The sequence below is a fragment of the Corvus hawaiiensis genome, chromosome 3 (genome assembly GCF_020740725.1).
Source record: "Corvus hawaiiensis isolate bCorHaw1 chromosome 3, bCorHaw1.pri.cur, whole genome shotgun sequence".
Lineage (NCBI taxonomy): Eukaryota > Metazoa > Chordata > Aves > Passeriformes > Corvidae > Corvus > Corvus hawaiiensis.
Window position 1 is genome coordinate 68,989,275 of NC_063215.1, and position 26,939 is coordinate 69,016,213.

The 26,939-nt window shown below is 39.4% G+C and overlaps 1 protein-coding gene across 5 annotated transcripts in view; it reads left to right on the forward strand.

Moving 5' to 3' along the window:
- The window catches only part of SASH1 (SAM and SH3 domain containing 1), a 534,286-nt gene that overhangs the window by 335,282 nt on the left and 172,065 nt on the right, over positions 1–26,939 (forward strand). Inside the window, exon 1 of one of the 5 annotated variants that reach the window (XM_048296507.1) lies at positions 8,482–8,638. The exons of the other annotated variants lie outside the window; for them this stretch is intronic. Within the exon in view, the coding sequence (XP_048152464.1) occupies positions 8,594–8,638 (45 nt within the window). The 5' untranslated portion in view covers positions 8,482–8,593. Of the gene's footprint in view, positions 1–8,481; positions 8,639–26,939 lie in introns of those variants that run through there. 5 annotated transcript variants of the gene reach the window in all.

Sequence of the window (26,939 nt, forward strand, 5' to 3'; positions counted from 1 at the left end):
AAAAAAAAAAAAAAAAAAAAAAAAAAAAAAGGCAAACCAAACACACGCGGTATTTCTGCAGCCGTATAGATAATTGTCTCCGGAGCAGTGCTGAGTTTGGTAGCGAGTTTTACGCTGTTACACGTGCGCCGCGGACACGCGTGGCTGCGCTCCGTGCGCTGCCTCCGGGCAGGGCCCGAGCCAGCGGCCGCTCCGCGAGCGCGCGCTGCCACCTAGCGGCCCCGCCGCGCCGCGGCCTGCGCACCGCCTCAGGCACTCGGTGGCGCAGGAGCAGAAATAAAGGAGTTTTACAAGGAAGCAAACCCCAATCTGACTGCCCAGCCCCCGCCCAGGCTTCCCGCGGCCACTGTGCGTATTGCCTTGGGTGGTGGAGGGTGCTCACCGGGCTGCCCACCCTGCAGTGGGATCTTTGGGAAGCTCCCGCATCATTAGGTGAGGGATTGGCTTTGCTATTTGCTTTCGTATTTCCAAATGAAGTAGACATTTGCTGAAGGAATACTCTAAGCCCACCCGGAAAAGTCCACGCCAAATAGTCTCTTGCCCACCAAATTCCAAAAGAGTGAAAGAAAAAAGAAGAAAATCACAGAACTTAAACAGGCTGAAGAAGAAGGGAAACTATGTTTTGCTGATGTGCAATGTACAAGATCACAACGCAAACACAACATAAAGAGCTGATATTTTGTCCTGACATAATAATCATAATTCTACTTGCAATTTGTTTTTTCAATAAATGAAATACCTCTAATCAGGATGATGATGCGGCTTAAACAATATAGCCATTCAAACTGTTCTTTCAGATTGTCTGGCATCTAGTAATTGAAGTGAAGTTATGTCATTGGCTTTTCTCAAAGCCTAGATTTGAAACTACAGATTTAGTAGCCATTTACAGTTGTTCTGTATAAAAACATCCTTACGGTAAGGTTGCTAGCATTAGCACTGTATTTTGTTATTAACCACTGCAAGATCGCTGGGCTCTTTGTTGCACAGGAAAGTTGTTTCATTGTGTGCTTCCTGCTGTGCCACACTACCTTTCTGATATCAGTGGAACCCAGCACACTGGGAGACAGAGGACATCTTGAGCTGTTTATGATATTCTGCACATATCTGGACAAAAAAATAGATGAGGCAACCAAGTCCATTGTGGTTTATGATAGAGGATTGTGGATATAAACAAAATGCTAAGGGGTTCTATTGATGTTAAGAGATTTTGATTTCCCCATTGCTAATGCCAGATATGAAAAAAAAAAAAAATATTTACCTTATTACATTTTATACCTTCTAGGTATTAGAGTTTATGTCCATTCTCTGTGATCCTTAAGTACTTAGAACAAGCTGATTTTCTTTGTGAAAAATGAACTTCTCATAAATAGTGTGATTCCAGGAGCTGAAGCTTAAAAAATAAAGCTCTGCTTATATGCCGATGAGAAAGTACAAAGTTATAAAATTATTATCTTAATTAAACTATAGTATTACTGTTTGTGGGGGTTTTGTGTCATTTTTAGTTATCAAAGCCTCTAGGGATGTTACATATAGATAAACAGGAATGAGACTTAACCAAAAATACTGCTAAATCTTGTTCTGTTAAAGCCAGATGCTATGGGAGGGGTGGGGGTACAGCCATACAGCCATTGCTTTTGCCAAGAGCCAGGTTGGAACTATATTGACATCTAGCCTTGGACCCTTTTTCCCTGTCAACTATCAAACCCTGACTTAGCTTTGAAATAGTACTGTCAAGAAGTTTGATAAATATCTTGCTGATTATTTATATACTTTATATAATTCTGGCTTATTTTTGACAAGTAATCAGTCTTTGCTGCAACCTAGCTTAGACTATAAATGTTTTTCTCATGCTTCCAGGTTGCTGTGTTAAGTTGAACACAAGGATTGTCTGCCAGCCCTTGTGATGGAGAGAAAGTGATGTTGTATGAGAAAATGGTGTTTAAAAATCTCTGTTTGCAAGTCTGAGCACGAGGAAGAACACTGTTTACTGTTTTTTACTGAGGACTTTACACAAGAACAAATCAATTTCTTTTCTATTTCCAGTCAAGATTTGTTGACTGAAATCTACTTTACCTGCTAGGATTTAGGGTTGTAAATCCACTAATTAGCAGCAGCCTCCTAATGAAGGGTAAGAAAGTTGTGTAGGAAGTCAGCAACATGAACAACATAATTTACAGAGCCAGTAGAAAGTTCAGAATAAAATGACTTTTTTTCTCTCATTTTGTCTTTTTTGGTAAATTAACTGGTAGCTTTTTTTTAAAATCAGTATCAACCTTTACTGCATTTTTTCCAAAAAACACAAAATATTCATGTGTGGGTAGGCCTGACTGAGCAGCATGTCAGTGGTTTTCTGTTCTATCTTCTAGCACAGGCAAATCATAAAGTAATGTGCTGTATAAGAAATTAATATAAGCACACACCCACTTTTCCCAGAGCTTGCTGGCATCACTCCTGCAGAAATAGCAGAGCTGTATAATGATTTTCTCTTCCCGCTCTGAAATGGTAGAGCCCTGTGTACATTGTCTGCAACATACACCACACTGTATATTGTCAACAACCTAAGTACACAAAACTCAGGTCAGATGTAAATAAGGCAGCTAGCAGACATCAAGTATTTTCAAAAGAAGTTCTTTTGTTCTGATTTGGTTTGGTTTGGTCTTTACCTAAGCTTAAAATAACTGTTGTCAGTCCGTACAAGATGGTGAAGTCTGCTAAGGAAGAAATACTGAGCCACTTCCTTGGAAAACAGCTAAAAATGCATTTTTTTAAAAACAGTAAGTATTTCATTGTGCAGTCCTTTGTTTGAGACAAACCCTTGCTTTGCTTGTATTGATGCCCAGGTGTTACGGTCTGTGCATGGGACATATGTGCACAGATCCATTCTTGAGTTAGTCTGGCTACAGGTGGAGAGCAATGTCATCTGCTAACTTTAACGCACAGCCCCAAAACCATAGATCTGATCCTAGGAAATGACTTTGTGCTCTTCTGCTTGCAGTAGTTCTGAAGTGTTTCTTACATCTCACACAGGAGTTGACCTTGAGGTCCCAGCTTTGTTTCGGCAATGAAAGGTTACCTGCTACTCCAAATTCTTATTCATACCAGAGTTTTCTGCTACAGAATCTATAAAGAAGAAAAGAGCAATGGGAACTCTTCCTGTCAGCATCCAGATTTCAAAAAGCATCATTGTTCCTGCAAGTGAAGAGGGAAAAAACCCCCCATAAACAGCTAAAAAACTAAAAACAGCACTTCCCTGCTCTTCCATTTTGGCCAAAGTATCTGGGAACTTGACAAAGTTTTAGTACTTGTCAATGCTGAGGACTTGTGTAGGGTTCCTGCAGGGTGAACATGCTGACCTCTGCTTTGAATTCCCAAACCTGCCATGAATTTTACCATCCTCATTAGTGTCCCAACCCCTCTGAAGGGGTTATACAGCTCTTATAGTGCTGTAAATTAATGAAAACAAGAACTGAAGAAAATTGAATAAAGGGGTGATAAATTTTTTCCTAGGCAAATTTTCTCCTGATCCTTACAAGTCTCTGTAGCATAGCAAGCAAGAACAAATGGTAAAATTTAAGGTTCCCTTAGCACAGCTGTGTCCAGATTTACTATACAGTGTGCATTTGGAGTGACCATCAGACTATCAAAAAGGTTGGGGACATTTTCATCCCATTTTGTCTTTATCAATAACCAGAGTCCTTCCTATTGTGTTATCATATGCTCTTCTGTAATAAATGGGAAAAATAATTCCTCTCACCCCTAAGACTTTTTAGTTAGAACTGTTGCCATTTCATGAAATAATTCTCAAGTGTAAAATTGAATCCAATATTAGAGAGTTTACTTAGAGTTTAGAACTGTAACTTTTATGATCAAAACTTGGTATTTTGTGACCCAAGTTGTATTTTGGGGTGTCAAAGGAGATCACGTGCACAGATAACAGGAGGGGACCTATAGCAGGGTTGTGTTTGACCACTTAACCTTGGTCACAAAGATTCAAAAATAATTATTTTCAAGGATCTTCTACTGTGGTATATAGTGAGAACACAATAGTTTTTAATATCCAGTGTTTAGAACCACTGTTGCTTCTTATGCCCATACTACACTTTTAGCTCCTCTCTTACATTTTCGTTTGATAAGTCTGATTCAAATTCCATTGGCATTAATGAGGAATGCTCATTGACTTCAATAGTCTTTGAATTGTGTCTAGTATCAACTACATTAACATAATGAAGTGAGAGGCAATTGTTATGGATGCATTATTTAGCACTGATTGGGGAGGTATTGTCAGTTCCCAGTGTCAGATGGTGTTAGATGTTATTTTATAAGGGCTCGATTATTAAATTAATATTGTAGGTTATAAATCTTTCAGTTGTGCTTTCACTTTGTATTGTGGAATAGTCTGTATTTGTGTTATAGTTCCCCTAAAGCATAGACTGGAAGAGTTCAGCCACTTTATATAATTTCCAAATCTATAATCTCTTCTTCTGTGAGGTGGCATTCCTTACAAGCCGGAGCGAAGTGAGGGCCTTAACGTGCCTCACATTCCTCTCCACATCCCACAGTGAGATGCACCCTGCATTGCTGCTGGTAAGGCTTTGACCTGACAGCACCTTCTTGGGCATAAAGCATTAAAACAAAGAATATCACAGTACTGATGGCACATCCTGGAATAACTTCATCAGGCCCTGTTCAGGGGTTGTGATCAGCAGTCACAGAACAGGCAGTTGCAATTCAGAATCAGGACACTTGCAGGTCAAACACATATGGCAGTGCTCTGGCCCAGCTGTTTATCATGACAGTGTCAGATGTTGCCCTGTCATGAGAGGATCTGCCTATGCCCAGGATGTGTGGGTTTGAGATTTTTAAATCACTATTTAGTATTCAAGTCATACTTGATTGCATTTTGAGTGAAAATTCAGAGCCACAGTGCTGTAAAAATAGGAGACAGCATACTTTCTACAGTGATAGTCTCAGTTTTGTTAATACCTATGGGGCAGTTAAAAGTAGTTTTGTTTGTTGGTGATCAGAGTTTTTCTTCAAAGAGCTGCAGGGAACATAGAACTCTTCTGCAAGTTAGCTGCAAGTCAGCTGTTTGCCTTAAAGGAACTCATAATTTGGTGTTAGTAAAGTCCCAAATGATTAACTGTCATGTTAACCAATGCATAGACTTGTTTCAGCAGCTAGAATTTCACTTTAGATTCTGACTTTCAGACTGATGGGCTTCTGTGCTGGTGCAACACTTCTTCAGTCAGTGAAAGTCCATCTGCAACCTTATTTCATGTTGCAAAACCCAGACCTCCCTAAGTAAATCAGATGTGAAGTCTTCCTCTGCTTGTCAGATAGGAGTGAAGATTCTGGAGAATAATGTGACTTAAATTTTGGGACAGAGAAGTGTGTGCATGTTGTATTGAGAAGGGTAGTATTATAGTGGACTGTCTCAGTCACCCACAGGATAAGGGAATTCTGAAGTGTGACAGCAGTGGATAAAGAAGGCTCCTCTCTGGGGTGAGCTGCTGCACTTCCACAGCTCAGAGAGGAGTATGTGACTGCAGGAACAAGCTCGCTTCAGAAATAGAGCATGAAAAACAGAATATACTTGTGCTTACTACAGGAACCAAACCTCAGAGCTAGATGATGAACATGTGAAAATGTTCAAACCACATTTTCTGGGGGGGATCAATATAAAAGAACTTCAGGAAGGGTACATAAAGGTGATTTACTTCCCACCTTTCTCTGGCTTACTGCAGAAAAATGTAATTGAACTTCAAGTGGTCTTTGAATTATTTGGCCTCCTGTTAAGGCAGCAGAGAAGGATCTTTGATAGATGTTTATTATGATCCTGATGAAAGATCTTACACTGTGTAGCATGAGAATCAAGAGATTAAAAAAAAAAGGGGGGGGAAAGAAATAAAAAATAGACCTTTAAAGATGGGTTCTACGATGCACCATTTCACCTGTGTGGTTTTCCTCGCTCTATCTATCCTGAGTACTGACTTACAGGATCCTGCAGTGCACAAGCTGCCATCACTCACCCTTTGCTCTCCTTTTCCATGCCCCCCTCCAAATATTACTTCAAAACTAAGAACTCAGTCACTTAGCGTTTACATCACAGTTTTTCACCACAATATTTCTAACTGTGGAAATTGTTTTCTAGTTTTCTAAATAACTAATCTAAGATGAGGTAATTTTCCATGTAAATTAAATTTCGTAACACAGTCTCAAATGCTTCTCAAAACAAAATGACTAAGTAAAATACATGGTAATGTAATGGAGCTACAAAAATTCCTTAGCGCTTACAGTGGAGACATATTTCCAACCCACTGTGTTCAATGAACATGGTTCAAGACAACAGATAAGGTATTGGAGACATTCTGTTCGTAACTGGAAAGCCCAGAGGGTTAAGGATCCTTTGCAAAAGGACAAAGATGTCTGTGTTCCACAAAATGCCAGAAGAATTATATTAATTTGCTGAGTTGCAGGGTTCAGAGAATAAAGAAAGAAAAATGTACCTACCAATAAGGAACAGTTTGCCAGTTTTTACAAATGAAAGAGCTTGAAAAGCACTTATAATAGATTTACTCCTGAATGACATCCTTTGAAGTTGTTTATTTCTGGATAGATACAGGATGACCAGTATCCTGTTTTATTTAATTTTGTTTGTATAAATAGTACACGGAAACTATTAACTGGGGAAAAGTGCTGATTAAAGGTGCATCTAAATTTATTCCACATTGTTTGAGGATGACACAGGTCAGGATATCTGAGATCAGATAATTGGATTGTAAATTTGATCAGTGTGTTAAACAGCCCAAGTATATCCCAGGCCAAAGTGTGCAGTCAGAGTCCATCAATATGGATGTTTCAGTAGCCTGGGCGACTCTATCTCCTTTTCATTTTGGCCCACTGATCTAATTAAATGCTGCCTGCAAGTGTGTAACTAGTTCAGGTTATAGTAGCATAGATACTATGCTGTTTTATATATATATATATATATATAATTAGGTGTTACGTAGAATTTCCTAGGCTGTAAGAAAGTGGAAGGTTTTTCTTACGTTTTTAATTATTTAAGCAGGCCAGTAGCATTACTGGTCTCTCACCCAGTAAAAACCACCGGCTAGGAGTTTCATGCCCCAGCTGTTAAGGGCTCACCCCAGCCATGAGGATGAAGTGCCACAGGCTGACCCAGCTACCTCCCACCACTCCAATCACAGCAGAGGGTGCTGGGGCTCCCCTAAGAGCCGCTCCCTGCTTTAATCCATGTCCTTACCTAGTTTTGCCTGTGTGTTTCTCGAAGTTGTGAAAAGAACCTGCAAGCACAGCAAGGGCATCAGAGGAAGATGTTAAAGTTAGAAGCTTGGAAGAAAACATGAGCTTTTAAATGTTAAAACCTGTAGCTGTGGAGAACATTCATCTTGATGCAGTTTCCAAGGCAGTAAGGGCTGCAGCACGTGCGGTGCTCCCAGCTCATTAGGAAACGTCAAGTGGTGTAGAGGGAATGCTACCTCAAACCTCAGTGTGTCAGAAAAAGTAAAAGCTGGCAAAGTAAAAAAGGTTATCCAATGAATCCGGTGAGGGATTGATGGTCATGTAAAGGTCTGCATCAGCATTTATTTCCTGATGTCTAGACCTTTAAAGATTTTGAACCTTCACAAGGTTTACCTGTCAAGGCAGCTGACATAAGCTTTAAAAATTGATGAAATAAATGACACATCTTGCACTGGAGGCTCCCAGCTATCAGGCAGTCATTAGGTTATTATGGATTTCTCCCCTCTTCATCTTAAGGCAGAGGTTTGTTTCTAAACTTGTTTGCCTCTCAGAGCTCAGATAGGTCTTCACCTCTGTGGAAAGAAAGACACAGCTTTTATATTTTCCCCAGAATCCCCATTTCTTAGAAAATTATCCTGCAAATTCTTTTGTGCTTTTCTTGGCGCTTGAGGGAGGAGTGTGTTAATTGTTAAAAGTTGCAATTATAAACCTATTTGAATATGTTTTTGTAACTTCTTCCTATCACTGTAGTTTTGTGCATTAATCTGGTAATGCATTGTGGCTGACCCTATATTTTTAATGTGTGGCTTATGATGAACTTTAGCATATTTATATATGCAGCAAGCAGGAATCCACAGTTACATTCCATACACAGAATGTAACTTCATACACCTTAGGGACTTAAGCTTCACAGACTTTCAAATACAAGCCTCTGGCTTGAAGCTGTCTTTCTCTTGGCTGCACATAGCACCTAGTAAAAGTTTATATCTGGCTCGTCATTTTTGAGGTGTGGCAGACTTAGAGATGGTAATACGAGTAGAAGTTTTACAAATGATTGTGTTAGAGACGTGTATGAATCCCTGAGTTCCTTTATTGTATGTTGTGGGAGCATTCAGTTAGCTGAGGCATACTTCACTTTTGAATCATAAGGAAAATGCCACTACCCAGCTTGCTTGCAAACTTGCTCGTTTGCTTAGAAGCCTCATTGCATCAGCAAAAACAACAGTGCATGTTTAGAGTGCTCTGTGGAGCACAATGTTTCCTTTTCTGCGTTCAGTAATTTAAATTATTGGAGTGATACTTTTGACAAGGAAGAAATCATTTCATTGTTATGGATCATTTTTCAAGTGAAACTGAGTTTTGGAATAAAGTGATGGTGAGTAAACTGTATGAGTGGGGAAAGAGGGTTTATTATTGTTCTGAGTTTTATTCAGCAGTTTCTGAAAAGTAAGATGGAAGTGATTTTGCTATTTTGTCTGCAGGGTTATATGTCTTTTATTAAGTGGAAAACATAACGTAGCCATTACAGACAGTAACAGGCACGTTTGCTGTTGTGTTCCGTGGGGAAGTGGAATGTAATTTCTCTTTTAATATCAAGATACAAATCTGATTCACAGTTAGTTCATATGGCTTTCAGAAGAATCCGAAAGGGAAACATGTGAGCTCATTAAACAGATGCATTTTGTCTAAGCAGCTGCTTTTAAGATAAGTGTAACTTAGATTTTCAAAATCACTTGTGGTATTGCTATCTTGGTATTTAAAGAGGTGGGGTTTTTACTTTAAAAAAAAAACAAAAAACCTCAAAACAAAACCAAAAAACCTCAAAACCTAATTTTATTTCAGATGGGGGAAAAAATTTTTAAAGGTGATTAATTCTGACTGTTCTCTTTATGAAAACTGTATTCTGCATGTTCTGTAAGTAGCCATTTTTATAAAATTTTTTTTGCCATCAAAATGCAAATAATCTTTCAGTCATTGAATTATTGATTTCATCCAAAGAAAGACTGTGGGTTTTTTGAGTCCAAATTTTGCCTATAACAGCAGAAAGGCCAGACAGAATAATGCTGCTTAAGTAAAGGGAGGTACTTATATGCATAGCTGCAGGTTAGGACAAGTAAATTTTATTGTGCCTTCTCTTGTTGCTGATGGTAATCAGGACATTCATATTAGCCTGACGAAAAGGAAAAATCAACTGGAGGCTTTCTAAAGTAACTTAAAGAACACTTTCTTTTCTGAGGGAGAAAGGGAGCCTGATCTATCTGGTAAAGCTTATAATCAGTGCGTCTGGCTTATTGTCTCAGGCACTGCCACAGGCAGCCTTAGATCAGTTTGAGGAAGCCACAGTACAACCCATTTTACTACACTTGCTTACAAAGTGAATTGTGCTGTGTTGGTGTAGTACAGTATTCCCACAAAATCTTTCAGTTTCCATATTCTTAAAGTGTCAGTAATTTCTTCTTACTCTACTGGTGTATTTAGTCGGACACTGTTGCAGCTGTCTCTAGGTCTTTCCTCCATGGGCAGCACTGCAGTTGGGAGAGCGTGATTAATATAAAACTTGTTCAAATTTGTGAGGGCTCATTTGTAGTTCCTTTTTTTAAAAAAAGCAACTAAAGTATGAGTAAAAGGTGACAACCGTTTGACTGTCCCACTGCTGAAAATACGGGACTACACAACCTGCATATTAGGAATGTATGAGTTAAGCTAATCTTTTTCTATATAATTTAGTTAAAGACTGCAAGCTGTGAAGTTCTTCATTTTGCTGTCTTGTATATGTGATTTGTGCAACCATCATTAGCTCACGACAGCAGGTTTGCAAGTGGAAATGATTGTCCTGTTGAACCTTTAGGCCACAATCATGTAATCTGGTTGTAAACCCAAGAGTTTTGTGGGTAAAGACAACCTCTGCACTTGTCTGAACATATATCTTGAGTGGGTTCCCATGCATGGAAGTTACCTTTGCAACTTAGTTGTATCAACTTCAGTCCAGTGACTGCTTTGGAAATGTGTCTCCTGCATGATTTATTTGCTAAGTGGCTTAAATATCTCTTTAAATATAAAACTAGGAAAATCTCAGTTTGTTCCTTTTTGCAGTGACTGGGGGTTTTTACTACCTTTCTCCCAAAACAGTAGCACTTCCATCATCATCTGACTGTACTCTGTTCTCAGATGAGCTCTCTCTGCCAGGAACAGAGCCCTGCACTCAAGACTGATCTTTAGATACACTGCATGAAAAAGGTGCAATTAAATCTTCTGTCTGTGGGATTTCCCATTTCTTGAAATCAAAAATGGGGCTGTGTTTGTGTGAACATTGTTATTTTAAAGAAGTATTTTAAAAGAAAGGTGCCTGGGAATGTTGGTTGTAATTTCAAAAGAGAACAGCAAATGCATTGTGTTCCTGTGGAGGAAGCCAACTGGTTGTCATGAAGAAGATATGCTGGTGTTCACACTGGTAGAGAGGTTTGCAGTAACACTGCTGTGGTGAGCTGAGATCTGGAGGGGATTCTCAAGTTGCTCTTCAAAGTGCCTCAGCACTGGAACCTGGTGAACTGGTTCCCCATCTGTCTTGACTATGGAGTTATCTAGCCAGCTTGGTGAGAGTGAGTCAGGATATCTAGTCCTCATTGGATCCTTGGTCTGAGCCACATCCCCTGTCAAAGATAAAAAGGAACCACTTTCAGGCATGCTGAATGTTTCAAAGGCAGTAGAGGACCCATTCTCCTAATCCACAGGCATTTTGCTTCCACTTTTGAGTTTTAGTAACAAAATACATAATAACAGAATGTGGTTTATGATGTCATGATAGAAATTGTAACGGTGGTAGAAGGGTGTTTAACCATATAGTCATTTTCATTGAAAACTGGGAATGGTAGGGACATCATTAGAGCAAAATGGCTGTTGGATGCAGGGGCACCAAATCCTGTGGAAAGATTGGGGGGTTTTTTTGTTTGTTTCATATTAGATGCTGATTAGCTGTCTCTATTTATATCCATGGGTCAGGTTTGGACTGTGATTCTCATCAAGGGATGAATGATGTAGAAGGTCTCTTGACTTCCTTCGTGGCTGCTGGTGTCCTGAGGTCAGGAGTCACTCCTTTGCACTTAGAAGTGCCCTGCCATCCTCATCATTGGCTGGATCATTTCATTTGGGGTGCAGCTAGTCACCAAAAAAATCTTGCTGATCGGGACTTTCTTCATGTAAATTCAGAACTGCTCTGTTGTGTCAGTTGGTGTCAATGTAGCATTTGAAACAGGTTGAGAGGGGCACAGAACGGATGGACTGTTAATTGCCACGTCGTGGTTTCTGTTGTGGGGTCTGTCTAACCATATGAATAGGATGTGCCAGTGTTTGCTATTGGCAAGTGCAGTGTAACTCTGCTAAGACTTTTGGGGTGTAGCTCAGAAACTTGGTTCTGCAGAGCTGTAAGTTAACTGTGTGTGTTGCCAGCTTCACCACACAATCGGAAGAGTGATCACACTTTCCTTTAATTAAAGTGCTTAAAGCAAAAAGATAAGCTAAACATTCTTCAGCAATAACATAAATAAAAGCACTAGTAGGTTTTAAACATGAATGCTGAAGAAATCATGGCTTAAAATAAAAGCAACCCTTAGCTCGGGCACAGCAAGGCAGTGGACTGCATCTTCTCCTTGTTCCGAGTTCTGGATACATTGATGTATCAACTTCCTTTACCAAGCAGGGGTCCCATCGTTTTTGAGAGGCCTGTTCTCGTCTGGATATAATCCACCAACATCTGAAATTCTTTATGCACCACTGACCAGGTGGAAAGTTCAAATTCACATGCATGAAGAAACTGCTGATCCATTTGCATGATAAGCCACAATCATGCTGGGTTTATGTAGTTAGTTAGTAGATAGTGATATATTCTGCCATAGTAATTGCATATAGATTGTCTTTTTTCTCCCTTCCTCCTAATCTTCTCTCCCATTTTATTACCTCATTTTATATTTTGTGTTTCTTTCACCCCATCTATCAATCTGAAAGTGCTGTATCTGCTGCACACCTATGTTTATTTTCTGTTGAGACATCCAAATTCTAAAAGTCTAAACCAAATATTAACAGGTAATCTGCTCATCTGGAAGCCAATAATTTTTTTAGCATGAGGTTGAAGACTATATTCTTCCCCGGAGAAAAGACATATATATTGATGTGTTTATGCTTTGCAATAATAATATTTGTCCATGTGAGAAAGTGTGAAGTTTTTTTCTCCTGCCACACCATATGGCTTATGACTATTTACAATCCAAACAGTAACAGCTGCTGCTGTGTAAGAGAATCCATTCCTCTGAGCTGGAGAAGAGCTGAGTAGAGAATGACAAAGTGTGTGTCCACAGATGTATTCCAAATATCCTCATTTACCACTCAGCATCGTGTCTTTCTCCTCTTGGAAACCATTGGAGCTTTTTTCTTATATTCATAGCTGATGTGGAGAGCTTTGACAGCTTTGTTTAGGAGTTTGGGAACAGATAGGGAAGCTGTGTTCGATAATGACTATCCAAATGGGAGAAGGGAAGGACATTCTGGTTGGGTGCTCAGCAAAATGAAAATATGAATCATGCTCTTAACACCTTTCAAAGAAAATCCAATTGACTCTCTAAATAGTTGACTCTCCTAATCAATAAATTAGAAGTTTCTAGTTGCAAGAATAAACCAGGTAGTCTCTAGAACTTTAAGATATGTGTCACTTCATGCCCTTCATTGATGGCATGCTTAAAGCTTGGAATTCCATATTAAAATTATGTATTTTGCATTCCTTAGATAGTATCAGTCATTTTGGATTTCTATCAATTACCTGTTTGAACCTCTTTTTTTCCCTGCATTTTTCTGCGGGCCATTTTGGTAATTCCTGGATTTTAGTATCAGGCATTGTAAGAAAAGACCTTCGATTGTCAGTCCTTCCTGTCAATAGCAGGAGGACAGTTTCCAGATATTACACAAGTGATCTACATGCCTGGCCTTTACCTATAGTGCTCTCATTGAAAATAACATTTAAACCACGTCCATGCCTGTCAGCAGGTTCTCCCATATTTACACCAAGTTGTTCATGTACCTGCTCTTTCCCAATGGGTTAGACAATTGGCACATTATATTTGTTATGACTTACCTCACAAAAGCATATTCCAGGGAGGATGAAATGTTCGGCAGGGTATTCCCTGGATATGTTCTTCCTGTCACACAATAATCTAGCAATGCTCATTAGCAAAGAAGAATTGCAGGCTTCTTGCAGTGGTTGCTTTATCTGCCATGAAGGTTTGCTGGTAAATAAAGCCCACTGGATTTTGTCCAACTTAAGAGTGCGTTGAAAGGTGGCTATGAATAGAAGCGAACACACCTTCTAGCAGCTTTTTCTGTTGCACTGAACCCTTCTAATTGAAAAGCAGTAAAATTAAATCAGATTGATTCCCTCACAGCATATAATGATATATAACATTTGCATTTGGGGTTTTTTAATGTATCTGTAGTAGTCCTGTGCCACTGGGAATTTTTCATGTTAAGGCTACAGCTACCATAGAAACAAAAGGACTGAGAGGAACTTTCTGAGCTTTACTGGTAGTTAGCCTGGCAGCCCCAAACCTCACTGCTTCAGCAACCCTTTAATTTAGATGCCCTCGTGGTCATCTCACAGAGACATGTTTTTAACTTAAATAGTTTTCTTCCCTCTGCTTGTTGTGAGTCTCCATCTCAGACTCCACTTACTAAGGTCAACAGCCTCTGCTCCTCTCCTCATGTCCAATAGATGCTCTGCTGCCGTGATTACACTGCCTGCTTACAGTTTCTCTGTCATGGCTGTGCAGTGACCAGAAGGGTTTTGGAGACCCCACAGGAATGAATACACCCTTGTGACCACTGAGAATGACCTGTAGGACACATCCCATGTGCCATTTCAGCATATACATAAAGTGGAACTCCAGGTAGATACAGATCAAATTCCTTTATTGCCCAAGCAAAGCTGCTTATATTTAAGGAGAAATCTTTATAAATCTAAGGACTGTAATATGGCACCATGTAGTTGTGATTCCATAATTCATGTGCTGAGTCAGCTCATTCCCATGTGAAGAAAGAAGTTACTTGAGAACATGCTCCTTGGTGTAGATTTCATCTTGCTCGTCACAGATAAAATGAAATTACCAGAAATATTTGTATCAAAAGCCATAAGTGCAGGCTTAATCTGCAACAGTGTTACAGCAAAGAAGTTCTAACATATTCCTACTGGAAAAAAACCGTTGATAGGTGCCATTTTCTCCCCCATTTCTGCTTCACTAGAAGAGAAAAATTGCTTCAGCTTCCTTGGTTCAATGCAGCTGTGCCCAGATTAAACTTGGAACTGCATGGAGAGAAATCAATATAAAACAACTGACAACAAAAATGGCAGATGGGAAGAATTTCTCTGTATAAACTACAGCTATGTTTTGTCATGGCCTTTGCCTGCCAAAGCTGTTCTGTGAGCAGTAACAATGGATTGCATAAACAAATTTAAGGGATTGATGGAATTTGATTTCATGCTTTGTTCTTGCTAGCTGTCTGCTGTGTTAAGCAGAGAATCCATTTCAATACTCACTATGCAAAATTCTAGAAACAGCTGTGAGTACTTACTTCTAGGGTGCTGCCTAGGGATAGCTGAGTTACTTGGCAACTTTGTGTTAGAGCAATCAGTGTCAAGACATCACCTGGAGAATAAAATTATTTTGCTGACCTCTGACATGATTTGATGCCTTCAATACCAGATACTGAAGCCTCTGTTCTTCTTCCAATCCTGTTCTTAGTTAATGCAACATTGAAATGAGAATTTGCTGTTGAAAGCTGTCTCTGCTTCCTAACACAGAACCCATGAGTGGAGACTGAATTTACAGTCATTCCTTTCTGCTGCCCCATGGCTTTGGAAACCCTGTAGAAATAGACTGAAGAGGGTCTGTGCTTTACTACCAGCTTTATAAGACAGTGAAATGAGTCTCTCCTGCACAGTCAGCCTTGCATACTAAAATTGCTTTGCTTTGGGACTTCATAGATGTTGTCTGCATTTTGGCTTCAGACCAGCAAGCTAGAATCTCAGAGAGCAATCTCTCAAATCCCATACAGTTGCTTAGCATAGCAAGTTAGAGCAAGAAGCTGTGTTTGGACAGTGAGGCACCATGGAAAGTATGGAACCAGTTAATGTCAGAAACCTGTACCTTGATGTGAATCCTAGTGCTACGGAAACACACCTCTCAGAAATCTCCTTCTGCAAGTTAGACTCATTGATTTGCCCAGAGACCTCTGCCAGGACCCAAGTGAGAGATCTGAATGTAATTACGCAATAACCTTGGGAAAGCACACCCAGTAGCATCAGGCAAGCACCTCCAACAGCGATTGTTTGTATGGTTTTTCCTGCCATGCCAGAAAAGATTGAGCAAGGGATGAGGTAAAAGGGCATGTGGGGAGGTCTTCTCTCTGCATCCTACTCAAAAGCAAAGAAGGTCCTGCTCCTTCCATCTCCTGTGTGTAAGGGATCTTCTTTCCTGTGCTTCCACAGGCTGATGATATGAGGGCTCATTTTGTTGGGAAATACAAGGTAGGGATAGTAAGACAATGTGACAGCAGAATCTTACAAGAGAAGATTTAAAGTGAAAATCCTGTGTCTTCCTCCTTTGCCCTGCAGAAGTGTCCCATCTTAGCTCTGCCAAAGAGCAGGGATGCCAACAGCAGGGAAAGCTCAGCAGCGCTGAGACTATGAAATCCTTGGGGAGCCTCAGGCCCCACTGTACCATAGGAGAAGCATTTTGGGCCATTTCCCCCAGCATGGCTGTCACTCCGTATCTCGATGGCACAAAACAGTCAATCAATGGCCCATGTGACAGTCTGACAGGCTGAGAGGTGTGCACAGGCAGACAGGTTAGGAAGACTTCAAGCATCTGCATGATCTGCTTTAATGCAGGCCATTTTAGATTTTAAATGCACTTGAACGATCATCCTAGATTAATTCCTGCAGCGTGAATTGCAGTTTATAGTGCTGTCGATCTCATTATTTCTTCAATTTCATTCTTTTTACTGTGAATTTTATCTGGAAAAAACCAAAAAACTACTGTTCCTCACTTTGTTCTGTCACTGGATAAACTTACTTTCTCCGATACCTTTACTAAACCAGTGGTGCAGATCCTGTGTTAAAAACCTGCAGCTGTTACAAGAATTTTCAATGTACATCTTAAAAACCCATCTTTTGCCTCTTGATTTAATAGTCTTCTAAGCCATTACTTCAAAAAGGGATGTTGCCTATTTTTTATTTCTCAGGTTCAGTAGTTAGTGATAAATGAATCTCAAGAGAGAAAATAGCTGAAGATGATGAATAGAAGAAAAATGTTCATTATTAGCTCAGGCAGAAAATGAATCCCATTTCAGAAATTCACGAAGTTGATAATAGTGGATTTTTTTTTTTATATAGATGATTACCCTCATGACAAATCTATCACTTTGCCTTTTCAAACAAGTATGATATGTTTTGTCTTTTTTTTCCTCTTGACAAGGGAATTCATGACATAATGTCACCCTGTTGGAAAATGTGTATGTTTCTGGTAATTACTGGAAATTATGATGTTCTTAATTTCCATATTATGCAGGGTGGCTGTGATTAAAAAGTTAGACATTGACGTGCAAGAAGGTGCTGGGATAAGTCAGTTTATTTCTCCTAGCTGTAGCAGACATTTCTCTGTGTGGAGACACACTACCACTCGTGTGCTTTTTTTAACTGTTTAACAGCAATCCCTGTAGAAAGCAGAGCTGTGATGAGATGCTGAGTTTCTCTGCCATCTTCGGTGGATGCACTCCATCCCTCACATAAATGTGTTCAGGAGCTCAGAGGTACTTTTTTACTATTGCTACACAAAAAAAAAAAAAAAAAAAAAAAGAACTGTCTTCTTCCCATTTCCCAGTCTATAGGTTTTATTTTCAGAGACATGGAGGTGGAACTTCATCTAAGCACCTCTGCCCACAGTGTTGTGCTGCAGTGGAAACTCAGGCAGAGAATGAGGTGTCAAGGTGTCCTTCTTACCTCTGAATCAAAACAGCATCTCTGCCTTCTTAGACATACCCTGCCTTTGGACTTCATTTAGTATCTCTATCCAAATTACTCTGTGAAAAAGTCAAAGCCAAGGGTGACAGAACCACTCTGTCACCATGTGTACTGGTCACTCCTTGCACTTAAAGAGTGAAGTCACAGCTCGTGTTAATCTTGCCCAGCCCTTTATAACTCCTCAGCCACATTTAACATGTCACATCTGGCTGCCCTTAGGCGCGGTCGGCATCTTTATTCAAAAAGTGTGGTGGAATGCTTACTAAAATGTTTGCCAAACTAAAAAAAAGTGAAGCAAAGCCAAGATTTAAGGTTCCCTTGGGAAATGGAAAGAGAGGCTGGCAGCGGGGGTGCTTCTGAAAACTGCTGGGAGAGAAGTATTCAGTAAAGGAGGAGGAATCAGAAGCAGGGATGATCCTCTTACCAGTATGTCAGAACAAGGCAAGGTTTGCATTAATGGGTTGCTGCAACACAGACAAATCCTGAGAGCTTTCTGAACTTAGAAAAGGGTTTTTTTCTGACTACTCATGGTAGAGAAGTAATCCTTTAATGCAGTGAGAATTTACAGTATTGCAACACATTTTTCATTCTGCAAGTAGGAGGAAAAGCCTAAGTCCTGAGAAGCATTATAAACTTACAAACTCAAAGTAATTAAATAAAAAATGAGTCACAATATTTCTTTGTGTTTTCTGCCCCTTTCCCTTCCATTTTGCACCTTGTTTTGCCAGTTTTTTTCCATCTAAAATTGCTAATCCTTAAAAAATTATTGCCATGGAAAATACACACTTCTGCAATTGAGAAATTGAAATATTTTATAAAGATAGGATGTGTTTATTGAAAAAATTTGCAGTTGACTCAACTTTACTCTTGAAAATAGTCCCTTTAAATCCATGCAGAATGCAGGTAAAGGCCTCTTGGTAGTCTCTTTCCCTGGACTTTGCTAAGGAATTTGGGCTCAGAACACAAGGTGAAAACCTGTTATACAGACTAGACTACAGTATCATCTAGGTTGAGCAATGGCACATTCTAGCATGTGGCCCAAAGTGTTCCAAACTTCCTTGTCCAGGGGGAAAGGAAGAGCAAAGAAACCTTGTGTTAAGTGCCTAGATTGAATTCCAGGAAGCCACTGTGTTATAACTGAATGATTGATAAAGGAATAACACACTATAAAATGATGTGAAAAAGATGAATACTGTTCAAAAAGATTACTATGCTAATAAAGGGCAGGTTTTGCTCTGAACTAATTATAAAATCCACCTCCTGCAAATGACTGAATCGGCTCAAGTTGCTTCTTCCTAGAATTTCTTTGCTGTTGGTTATCTTTTAGCAGGAAAGCTCATTACATACAGTGTAGTAGTATAATGAAAAGCAAGAGAAGGAATTGTCATCAGTTCAAGAGGATTTCGGTGTTTTTAATCTGACGAGCTTTCTGGCAGTTTCATTTACCTTTCAAACATGCAAAAAATGTATTTAGATCTTGGATGCAATGTACAAAAATTTCTAGGAGATGTTTTTAGCCTGAGCAAGCACCAGTCAAGAGAAGTGGAGCCCTGCACATACCCTCTGGAAGCTGATGTGTGATGATCCCTGCCTCTGCTCCAGGGTGCATACTGGATCACTTTGGCTTATTGAAGAAGCTCTTCTGGGTACAACTGACAAAAAAGGGCCTTTCTGATATGATTCCTATGAAACTGTTAAGCACGAGGAGTTGTCAGGGTGAAGTTGTTGGAAACACAGGACAACTGAGCCAGAGAAAGTCAAAGAGCCTCCATTCAGTCCTTAGCTAGGAAGGTAGCAGAATGCAGTTGGTACTGCATAAACAGGACAGATGTGTGGCAGCTCTCTCAAAAGGTTTCTTTTTCTCCTGCAAGGCCCTCATTCTCAAAGTCACCTTGCTTTCACACAGCTTTTGTCTGATCTCACCTCTCTCATCTAGCATCAGAGGCCTTTTGGTCATACCAAAGGCTGTCTAAAACTTTTGCTGCCTGAAAGAAGCCGTTCTTTATCTTTCTGAAGCATCTGTTCACCATCTAATTTCAAAGCATAGCTAAAAATCCTTTTTGTTTGTTTGCTCTTTTTCCCCATGCCAGTTCTTTTAAATTTCTTAATCACTTTGTTGTTGTTGTCTAATTTGTAAATTTTTAGATGTGGTCTTTTTTTTTCTTTTGAGAGAAAAAAGACTGCCTCAGGTGCTGTCTTATGCATGGCAACATATATCAGAAATTTGTTAGTTAATAATACTTAGCCCCCCTCCCACATACACACACAACTTCCTCATTCTGTTTAAATCAGTGTAATGATTTGGACCTCTTTTGTTTCACCTAAAAAAAAAGCACAAGAAAGAAACCAGTTCTTTGAGAAGATGAAATAGTTAATCATGATGGATTTTCACACACATCAGTTGTGATCAATTTTTTTAAGGTTTTTTTTCCCGTAATGCTACAACTCCCCTGTCTGACAGTGGGATGCTTGTCATGACTCTGTAATTCATGGCATGCAGAGAATGTATGTGCTCCTTAGTGCATGGAAGAATAACTTTGGTTTTCCTTTCCCATCCCTCACCTCCCTCTCCACCCCACTTCTTTCTTCATCCGTATTTATACCATCAATGACAAAATAAGGAGTTACCTCCTACCATTTACTTCAAGGCTTAAGAAATTGGGGTACATAACCAGTTGGGTTACACTTTTCAGTTTATGTGGATTTTTTTATTCTTTCAATTTATAAGCTGAAATCAAGAAATGCCTTCCTCTTAACAACCAGCCACAATCCAAGGCTCTTAGAGAAGAAAGAGGAAGGGCAACAAAGCTGGTGAAGGGGCTGGAGCTCAAATCTTATGATGAGCACTGAGGGAGCTGGGGGTGTGTAGTCTGAAGAAAAGGAGGCTCAGGGAGGACTTTTTCACTCTCTACAACTGCCTAAAGGGAAGGTGCAGCCAGGTGATGAGGATTGGTCTCTTCTCCCAGGTGACAAGTGACAGGACAAGAGGGAATGGCCTCAAGTTGCACTAGAGGATGTTTAGATTGAGTATCAGGAAAAAAATACTCATGGAAAGGGTTGTAAAGCATTGGAACAGACTGCCCAGGGAAGGGGTTGAGCTACCATCCCTGGAAGTGTTCAAAGAGTGTGTGGATTAAATGATGGTTAAATGGTGAACACGGTGCTAGGTGCTAGGCAGATGGTTGGACTCAATGATCTTAAAGGTCTTCCATCCTTAAAGACTGTATGATTCAATAACTCTCAGAACTTTTTCTTTCCCTTCCTTCTCCCCCCACCTCTTTCTCTTGAAATCACTGGTCCAGACAGTCTCATCTCAGCCAAACACATCTTTTAAATGGCATGCATACATATCTGATCTTATAAAATTAATTTTTCAAGTAAAAGGATTTCCAAGTAAAATTCAAGTCCTTAGTATGGGTGGGAAAAGCCTTGAGAAGAGATATCCAAACACACCATGCTGAGCTTATGTCAGATGCTGTTTCCCCTGAGCCCTTTCTGAGCTGCGTTACTTGAGCCTGCTTTCACCAGTCCAGCTTTGCTAAACATTTTACCATGTAGTTGGCCTGCAAGTTGTATGCCCCTAAGTATGTTTGAAATCTGAGGCTTAGACAAAACAAACTATGTTTTCACCAGAAAACTGATAGTTGCATCTTATTCATCCTTAAATAATATTTTTGTACCAAATATTTTTTTTCTCCTACCAAGTATTTGGGGATAAAATCTTTTAAAAAATTGTAATAATTATGAAAATAGCATTTAGGTTTTCCAAAATGTTTGAACTATGGAAAATTCATTCTCCAAGAACAAGAAATACAGATGATGTAAGTGTAGCAGTAAAAGTAATTGAAGTTGTAAAGGTACGAAGACCAAGAAGCTCTACTAGAAGTATTCGTGCAATGTGATAGTTGCTATTCTTCCCTCTGTAATAGATGGCTGTGGCTGAGCACAAGGGTTCGGATGTATACACTCAGTTACTGTAAAACTCCTCCTACTGAATCCAATAATCCTGAGAACTCAATTGAAAGGTTTGGAAAAAATATGTAAATGTAGAGTTACATCTGTAGCGAATAAGAATTCTGCATCTATCATCAGTGCAATAGTTTAGAGGGGAGGAAATCTCATCTGAAAGCAGGTACAACAAGTATGGTTTGCCTGAGTTTCTCCTTTGAACTTAGAGAAAAATGTTCTCCACCTAGGTTAGCAGGAGCCAGCTGCCTTCTTGCTTATACACATGCATGTCTGGTCCTGTGGAGTGGGAAGAAACTAGGCTGATGCACTGAGCAAGTGTAATTTAAATAACAGGTTTAATTACACTCCTTGAACTGGAGTGTCAAGTTTGTGACAAACGTGCAGTAATTTCCACTGCACCATATAGAGTCAGCAAATGTTGATCAACAGGTGCTGCTTATTTTGTCCTTTTGAAGTTTTGATTGAAAATAACTGAGATCAAACCAGTTCTAAGAACAAGATATGCCTGCAATGGATTCTTAAAGTTTATTCATTTTACTAATTCATTGTTTTTCATGGTATATACTCTTAGTAGCAATGGAAGTTGAAAAGCAACTGCTGTGAAAAGATAATATGGTTTTAAAGTCAATACTGTTGAGTGCTGGAAAAAAACCCAAGAAGTTAGTAGCTTTTGTACAGACTTAAGATTTGTGTGTGGTGACAGTTGATTTCCTGGATATCTGTGTTTGTCAATAATCGCATCCTATTCAGGGGACATGTCATCAAACCATTTCAAAGGCTAAATGCTGTACATTTTTATTAATCAGTCAGAGCTGTATTCCCACAGCATTTGACAAATCTGCCCTTCTGTCTTCCTTTTTGTTTAGATTATGAAGGAAGCCTCTTATAGTAAAATTATTTTGCCTCTGGTTAACAGAGAATAATGTTGTTAATGCAAAAAAAAAAAAGAAAAAAGAAAACGTTGCACAAGCAGTTTATTTTTAGAAGTAATTTTCTAAACATTTCATTTGTTTTATGTCCATTACCAGCACTAAAATTGAATGGTGAATTGGGAATTATGTTTCAGAAATAAATCTTTTTTCCTCATTAAAATATACTTTATGCATTTTTAGGCTCTCTGGAGAATTAAAGCAAATACATGATTCTCAGGAGGACTTTCATTTGCTTAAAAGTGAGGATTTTTCATTTTCATTTTTTTACTGAACATGGTAGTTTAAAAGACGTTATTCAAGCAAAATGGGTTGTTGAATTCCTGTTCTTTTGTTTTTCCCAGTATCTTTTGCTTTTCCAAAAGACTTAAAAAAAAAAAAACCCACAACACTTCCATATATTTAAATGTTTATTTGGTAGTTAAATCAGTGTTAGAAATAAGTAAGTTACTCCAGAACATATTTTGAAATTCAAAATCTGTCAATTTTATTTTGTCCTTTCTAATTCAGGCACACTTTTTCTGTTTGTTCGATTTTTCTTCCCTCTTCCCCTAAACCTCTGGAGCATTTCAAAGAAATACATTGATGACTGCAGGATTTTTGCCTTGTTTCTATACTCCAATATTTGAATTCAAGAAATAGGTTGTATCTAATCTGTTCAGTTTTGATGTCCCTGATGTCAAAACCCAAGAGAGATAACACTGAATGCCACCTCAGTCTCTTCAAGATGAGAAGCCAGTTTTGTGTTGTCTTATATCTGCCCCTGTGTTTTCCACAATGCTCGATTAATAAAAAAGGGCTCGTCTCTTGTGCTTTTAAATTATTCAGTTTTCAAAAAAAAAAAACCATTCACTGAAAAAAAATTTACTTTGTGTAAATTCCCTGCTCTTTTCTTTTGGCAAATTTTAGACAACCTTGCCAATTTTAATCATACTTGAAAAAAATAATACTTGAAAAAATACTTGAAAAATACTTGAAAATTTTTGGGTTTAGTTTTTCAGCCATGTTTGTGAAGACCTATGGAAAAAACTGAATAGAAAACACGTGAGCAGATTTTTGCTTTTCTATTTGCAACATGAGGATAAGTAATTCCATTAATCAATTCTTGAATACAGGACCTGATAGCAAGACAGACAGTGAGGGTTTCATGAGCCCTACTGATTGTGAGCCATTGCAGTTAATCACGGTGAAAGGGCTGTGGCTCTGCGCATTCTGCAGGTCCCCAGCCTGGTTCCCTTATTTTTATACCTTTCCATCTGCGAATTCGCATCCTCAGATAGTGTCTTAGCATCCATAACTGACAAGATTGTGTACTACCTTTTAGTGTATTGGTTCCAACCATCACCTACCCCACCCCCTAGAAGGGACCCTCCCAAGAAGATTTATGTCATTTCTGCACCAGAGCAGAAATGTGTGAATGTGAGGCTTGAGCTTTTCCCCACACATAAAATGTCATGAACTTGTTCCAAGACTTGACTTGACAATTGCTACTCAGTAGTGTGATATGACATCTTGACTCCACACTTCTCTTGGGATTACTTCAGAAAGAGAAGTTGCAGTTCATGCCACTCTACCACAGGGAGAGTGGAATTATGTATGATTCCTCCAGGCTTTCTGCTTCTCTTAAAGCATTAATCAAAAAGCAGTCTTAGAACCAGAAGGCTTAGGGGATGATGCTGTGGAAGTGTTCATGACTTTCTGTTGCAAAGTGGAAAAAAGATCTTCAAGAGTCACAGCAGGACTATCTGTGCTGGTTTTGCACTGATATTATTTTCTCCTCAAGAGGTGATAACAGCAATAACTCCATTATATATTAGTCACCTCTTTCTGTCACTTATATAAATCTTATGTGCTCTTGTTCATTCAGAAGCATTCCAAAGAAAGGCTGGCTGATTAAGAAAGACCCAGTTGTCTGGTGTTATAAGTACTGGCCTTGGCTTTGCCCTTAGTGACCTGAGAGGTACCATAGGTTGAATTTTTATTATCAGTACTTCCCCAATATAACTATTTTTCCTCAAACCTCACATACTAAATTGATTATGCACCATGTCATTTTAAAAGTATGCAGTTGTTGTTGATTTATATGGTCAGACTGGCTGCCAACTCAGCAATTTCCATCCTAAAATAACAGATCCAAAAAAACCCCAAGTCCTACAGTCGGCTGCTTTATTTTGTAATGAGTCAGCTGCAGATCTGTGTAACCACTAATTTCAGCCCATTTGTCCAAAGGGACAAGCAAAACCATGCAATTTTCTAGCAATTATAATCAGTGAAGAACTCTATGTGGAAATGGTCAGCAGAAATATCAAGAAAAGGATTTAGACCAGGAAACATTTTCTGCTGTTTTCTACATGCACTCTCTCTATATTCATATATATGTTTCCAGTAAACAATTAGATGACAATCATAGACCTAGTTGGCCAGTTTTAGGAAAAGAACATTAAAAGCTGAAACAAAACAAAACATAAAAGAAAACCCAAACCTGATGAAGTCAATGAAGTTGCTGAAGGTTTCCAGCTAAGTGTATAGTTAAGTGAATGGATGCTGGCAAGGCACTGCAAGTTTTAGTAGTGTCTCTTAACACTGTAACAAAATGAATGAAAAATTTTCTACACATGGTTATTTCAGATGTAAACCAGAGAGGCCTTCGTGACATGTGTGATTCTCTGCCACTGAACAGCATGCAGACTAATGGAGAGCAGTCAAAGGCATGGTAAATGTACAGTATTCTTAAAAGCAAGAAGAGATAGAGAGGCAGCCCACAAAGCTAAATGTTGGGGTTCCTCACCCCTGGCGTGGGGTCCGGGGGAGGGGACCCTGGAGGTGAGGCACGGCCTACGGGGTCTCCCTGCTCCCTGGTCAATCCTGTTCCCCATTGGTTGTTTTGTGTTCCCCTGCCCAAGGAGGACCCTGGTTGCCCCGTGACTGCTCAGTTCTTCGGCAGACCCCCGGCCATGCGGCTGGAGAATAAAGATCTCTGAAACTTCTCTCAAGAATCGCTCCCTGTTTCTTTCCATGGGCCTCGCTGTCCTATACATGTTGCAAGAGACCCCACTGCAACGGCTAAATAAGGCTGCTACACTGTTCCTGTGTATAATATGATTCTTGGTATTAATTAGGAAGAAGTAAGAGAAGAAATTAGTCTATGTTTACTTCTAGTAGTTCAAGATACAGAGCTTGCTGATCTCTTCCAGATATTATTATAGAGCTACCACATGTTGATCATTTAAAACCCACTCCACTGTAGTGCTACAGTCTTTTCTTTGTGACTGGGACATGAAAAGCTGTAAATTCAGAGACAGAAATGGCATCCTCAGAGTTTTCTAGTGGTAGCAGGAAGCTGAAAAGAATCCAACCTATGTAGTATAGCATCTATACTAATGGGATAATGGAACCCATTTCCATTATCTTCTCTTTTGGTACTATGAAGGGCACCAGGCACTGAGGTATCCTTTTTTGTTGTGAAAGAGCCAACGACCATCTGACGATCACTGCGGATACTGGCTTTTATCATTCCAGTTACTTATGACCATAGTCATATGTGGCTGTGTCATTTTAAGGTGACCTATAGAGCCTTATACTTGACTAGTGTGTTGTTTCTGTTAATGATGCATAGTTAAGCCTAGAGCAGTAACATAATGAGATGAATCAAATAGAGTTCATTTGTAGGGCCTGTGAAAAAAACATCTTTAACAGACCTTGCATTTAATGAGAATATGGTATTGATTAAATTAGATCCACAATGGCATAAACAATAACACTGAGTTTTCCAAGTGTGCTGATTGAGCTACTACTTCAGATTTAGGCTCTGGGGTTAGAAATGGGGTGAATGCATATCCATAAATAGTCTTTGCTTGGCATCGGTACTAATTAGTGTAATTATATGCCAATGTCATTTGCTTAATTTATGAGTTGGCAGCATGGCTGAAAGTAGGGGTTTTTTCTTGCCTTTTCTATTTAGAATTTGGTTATTAGGATGAGGTCGTTAGTTTACAATTAAGTCACTTTATTTCCTCCTTTAATATTAATGGAACACTTCATCACTGGAGACTGCATCTTGCCTTTCTGGTAAATAGAGGGAGGAACTCCTATGAGGTTTAGCTTCCCACTCCATCATTAAAGCTGCAGGAGGAATTTCTTATATGTGTTATGTGAGACAATGAGGCAGTTTCTTATTAAGTCATTTTTATACACACATTCCCATCTTCATGCCTCCAGTGGGCTTTTTGGATCTTACTCCTAACCCTCTGCCAGCACAATCCACTAGTTCAGATGTGGAAGAAGGTTTTGCTTTGCAGGGAGGAAAAGAGTAAAACTGGCTGTAGTGACAGAGTTTTGCCAACCCAAACCAGCCCTAAACATTCAGTTCTAGGATATGTGTCTGGCAGCAGTTGATATCAGGTCCCTCTGATGAAAGCTTTTTATCCTTGATGTGGAAAGGGGATAAGGGATGAGACCTGTTCTTTGGATCACCCTCGACTATGAGTGTGCCACATAAATATCACATGGTGATAATGCTGTTATCACCATGTGATGCTTAAAAATAAACAAGCAAAGAGATCATAAAAAGCTTGGAGAGATTAATTTTTTTTCTCTCACTCCATGCCGTTCCCTCTAGTGGTAGTTCAGAGGAGGAGCTGCTGCCTTCCCTCAGAATCTGCTGCAGAGCACAGCAAGCTCCTTGCAATGGAACTGGGCAGAAAATGTTTGAGTCACCT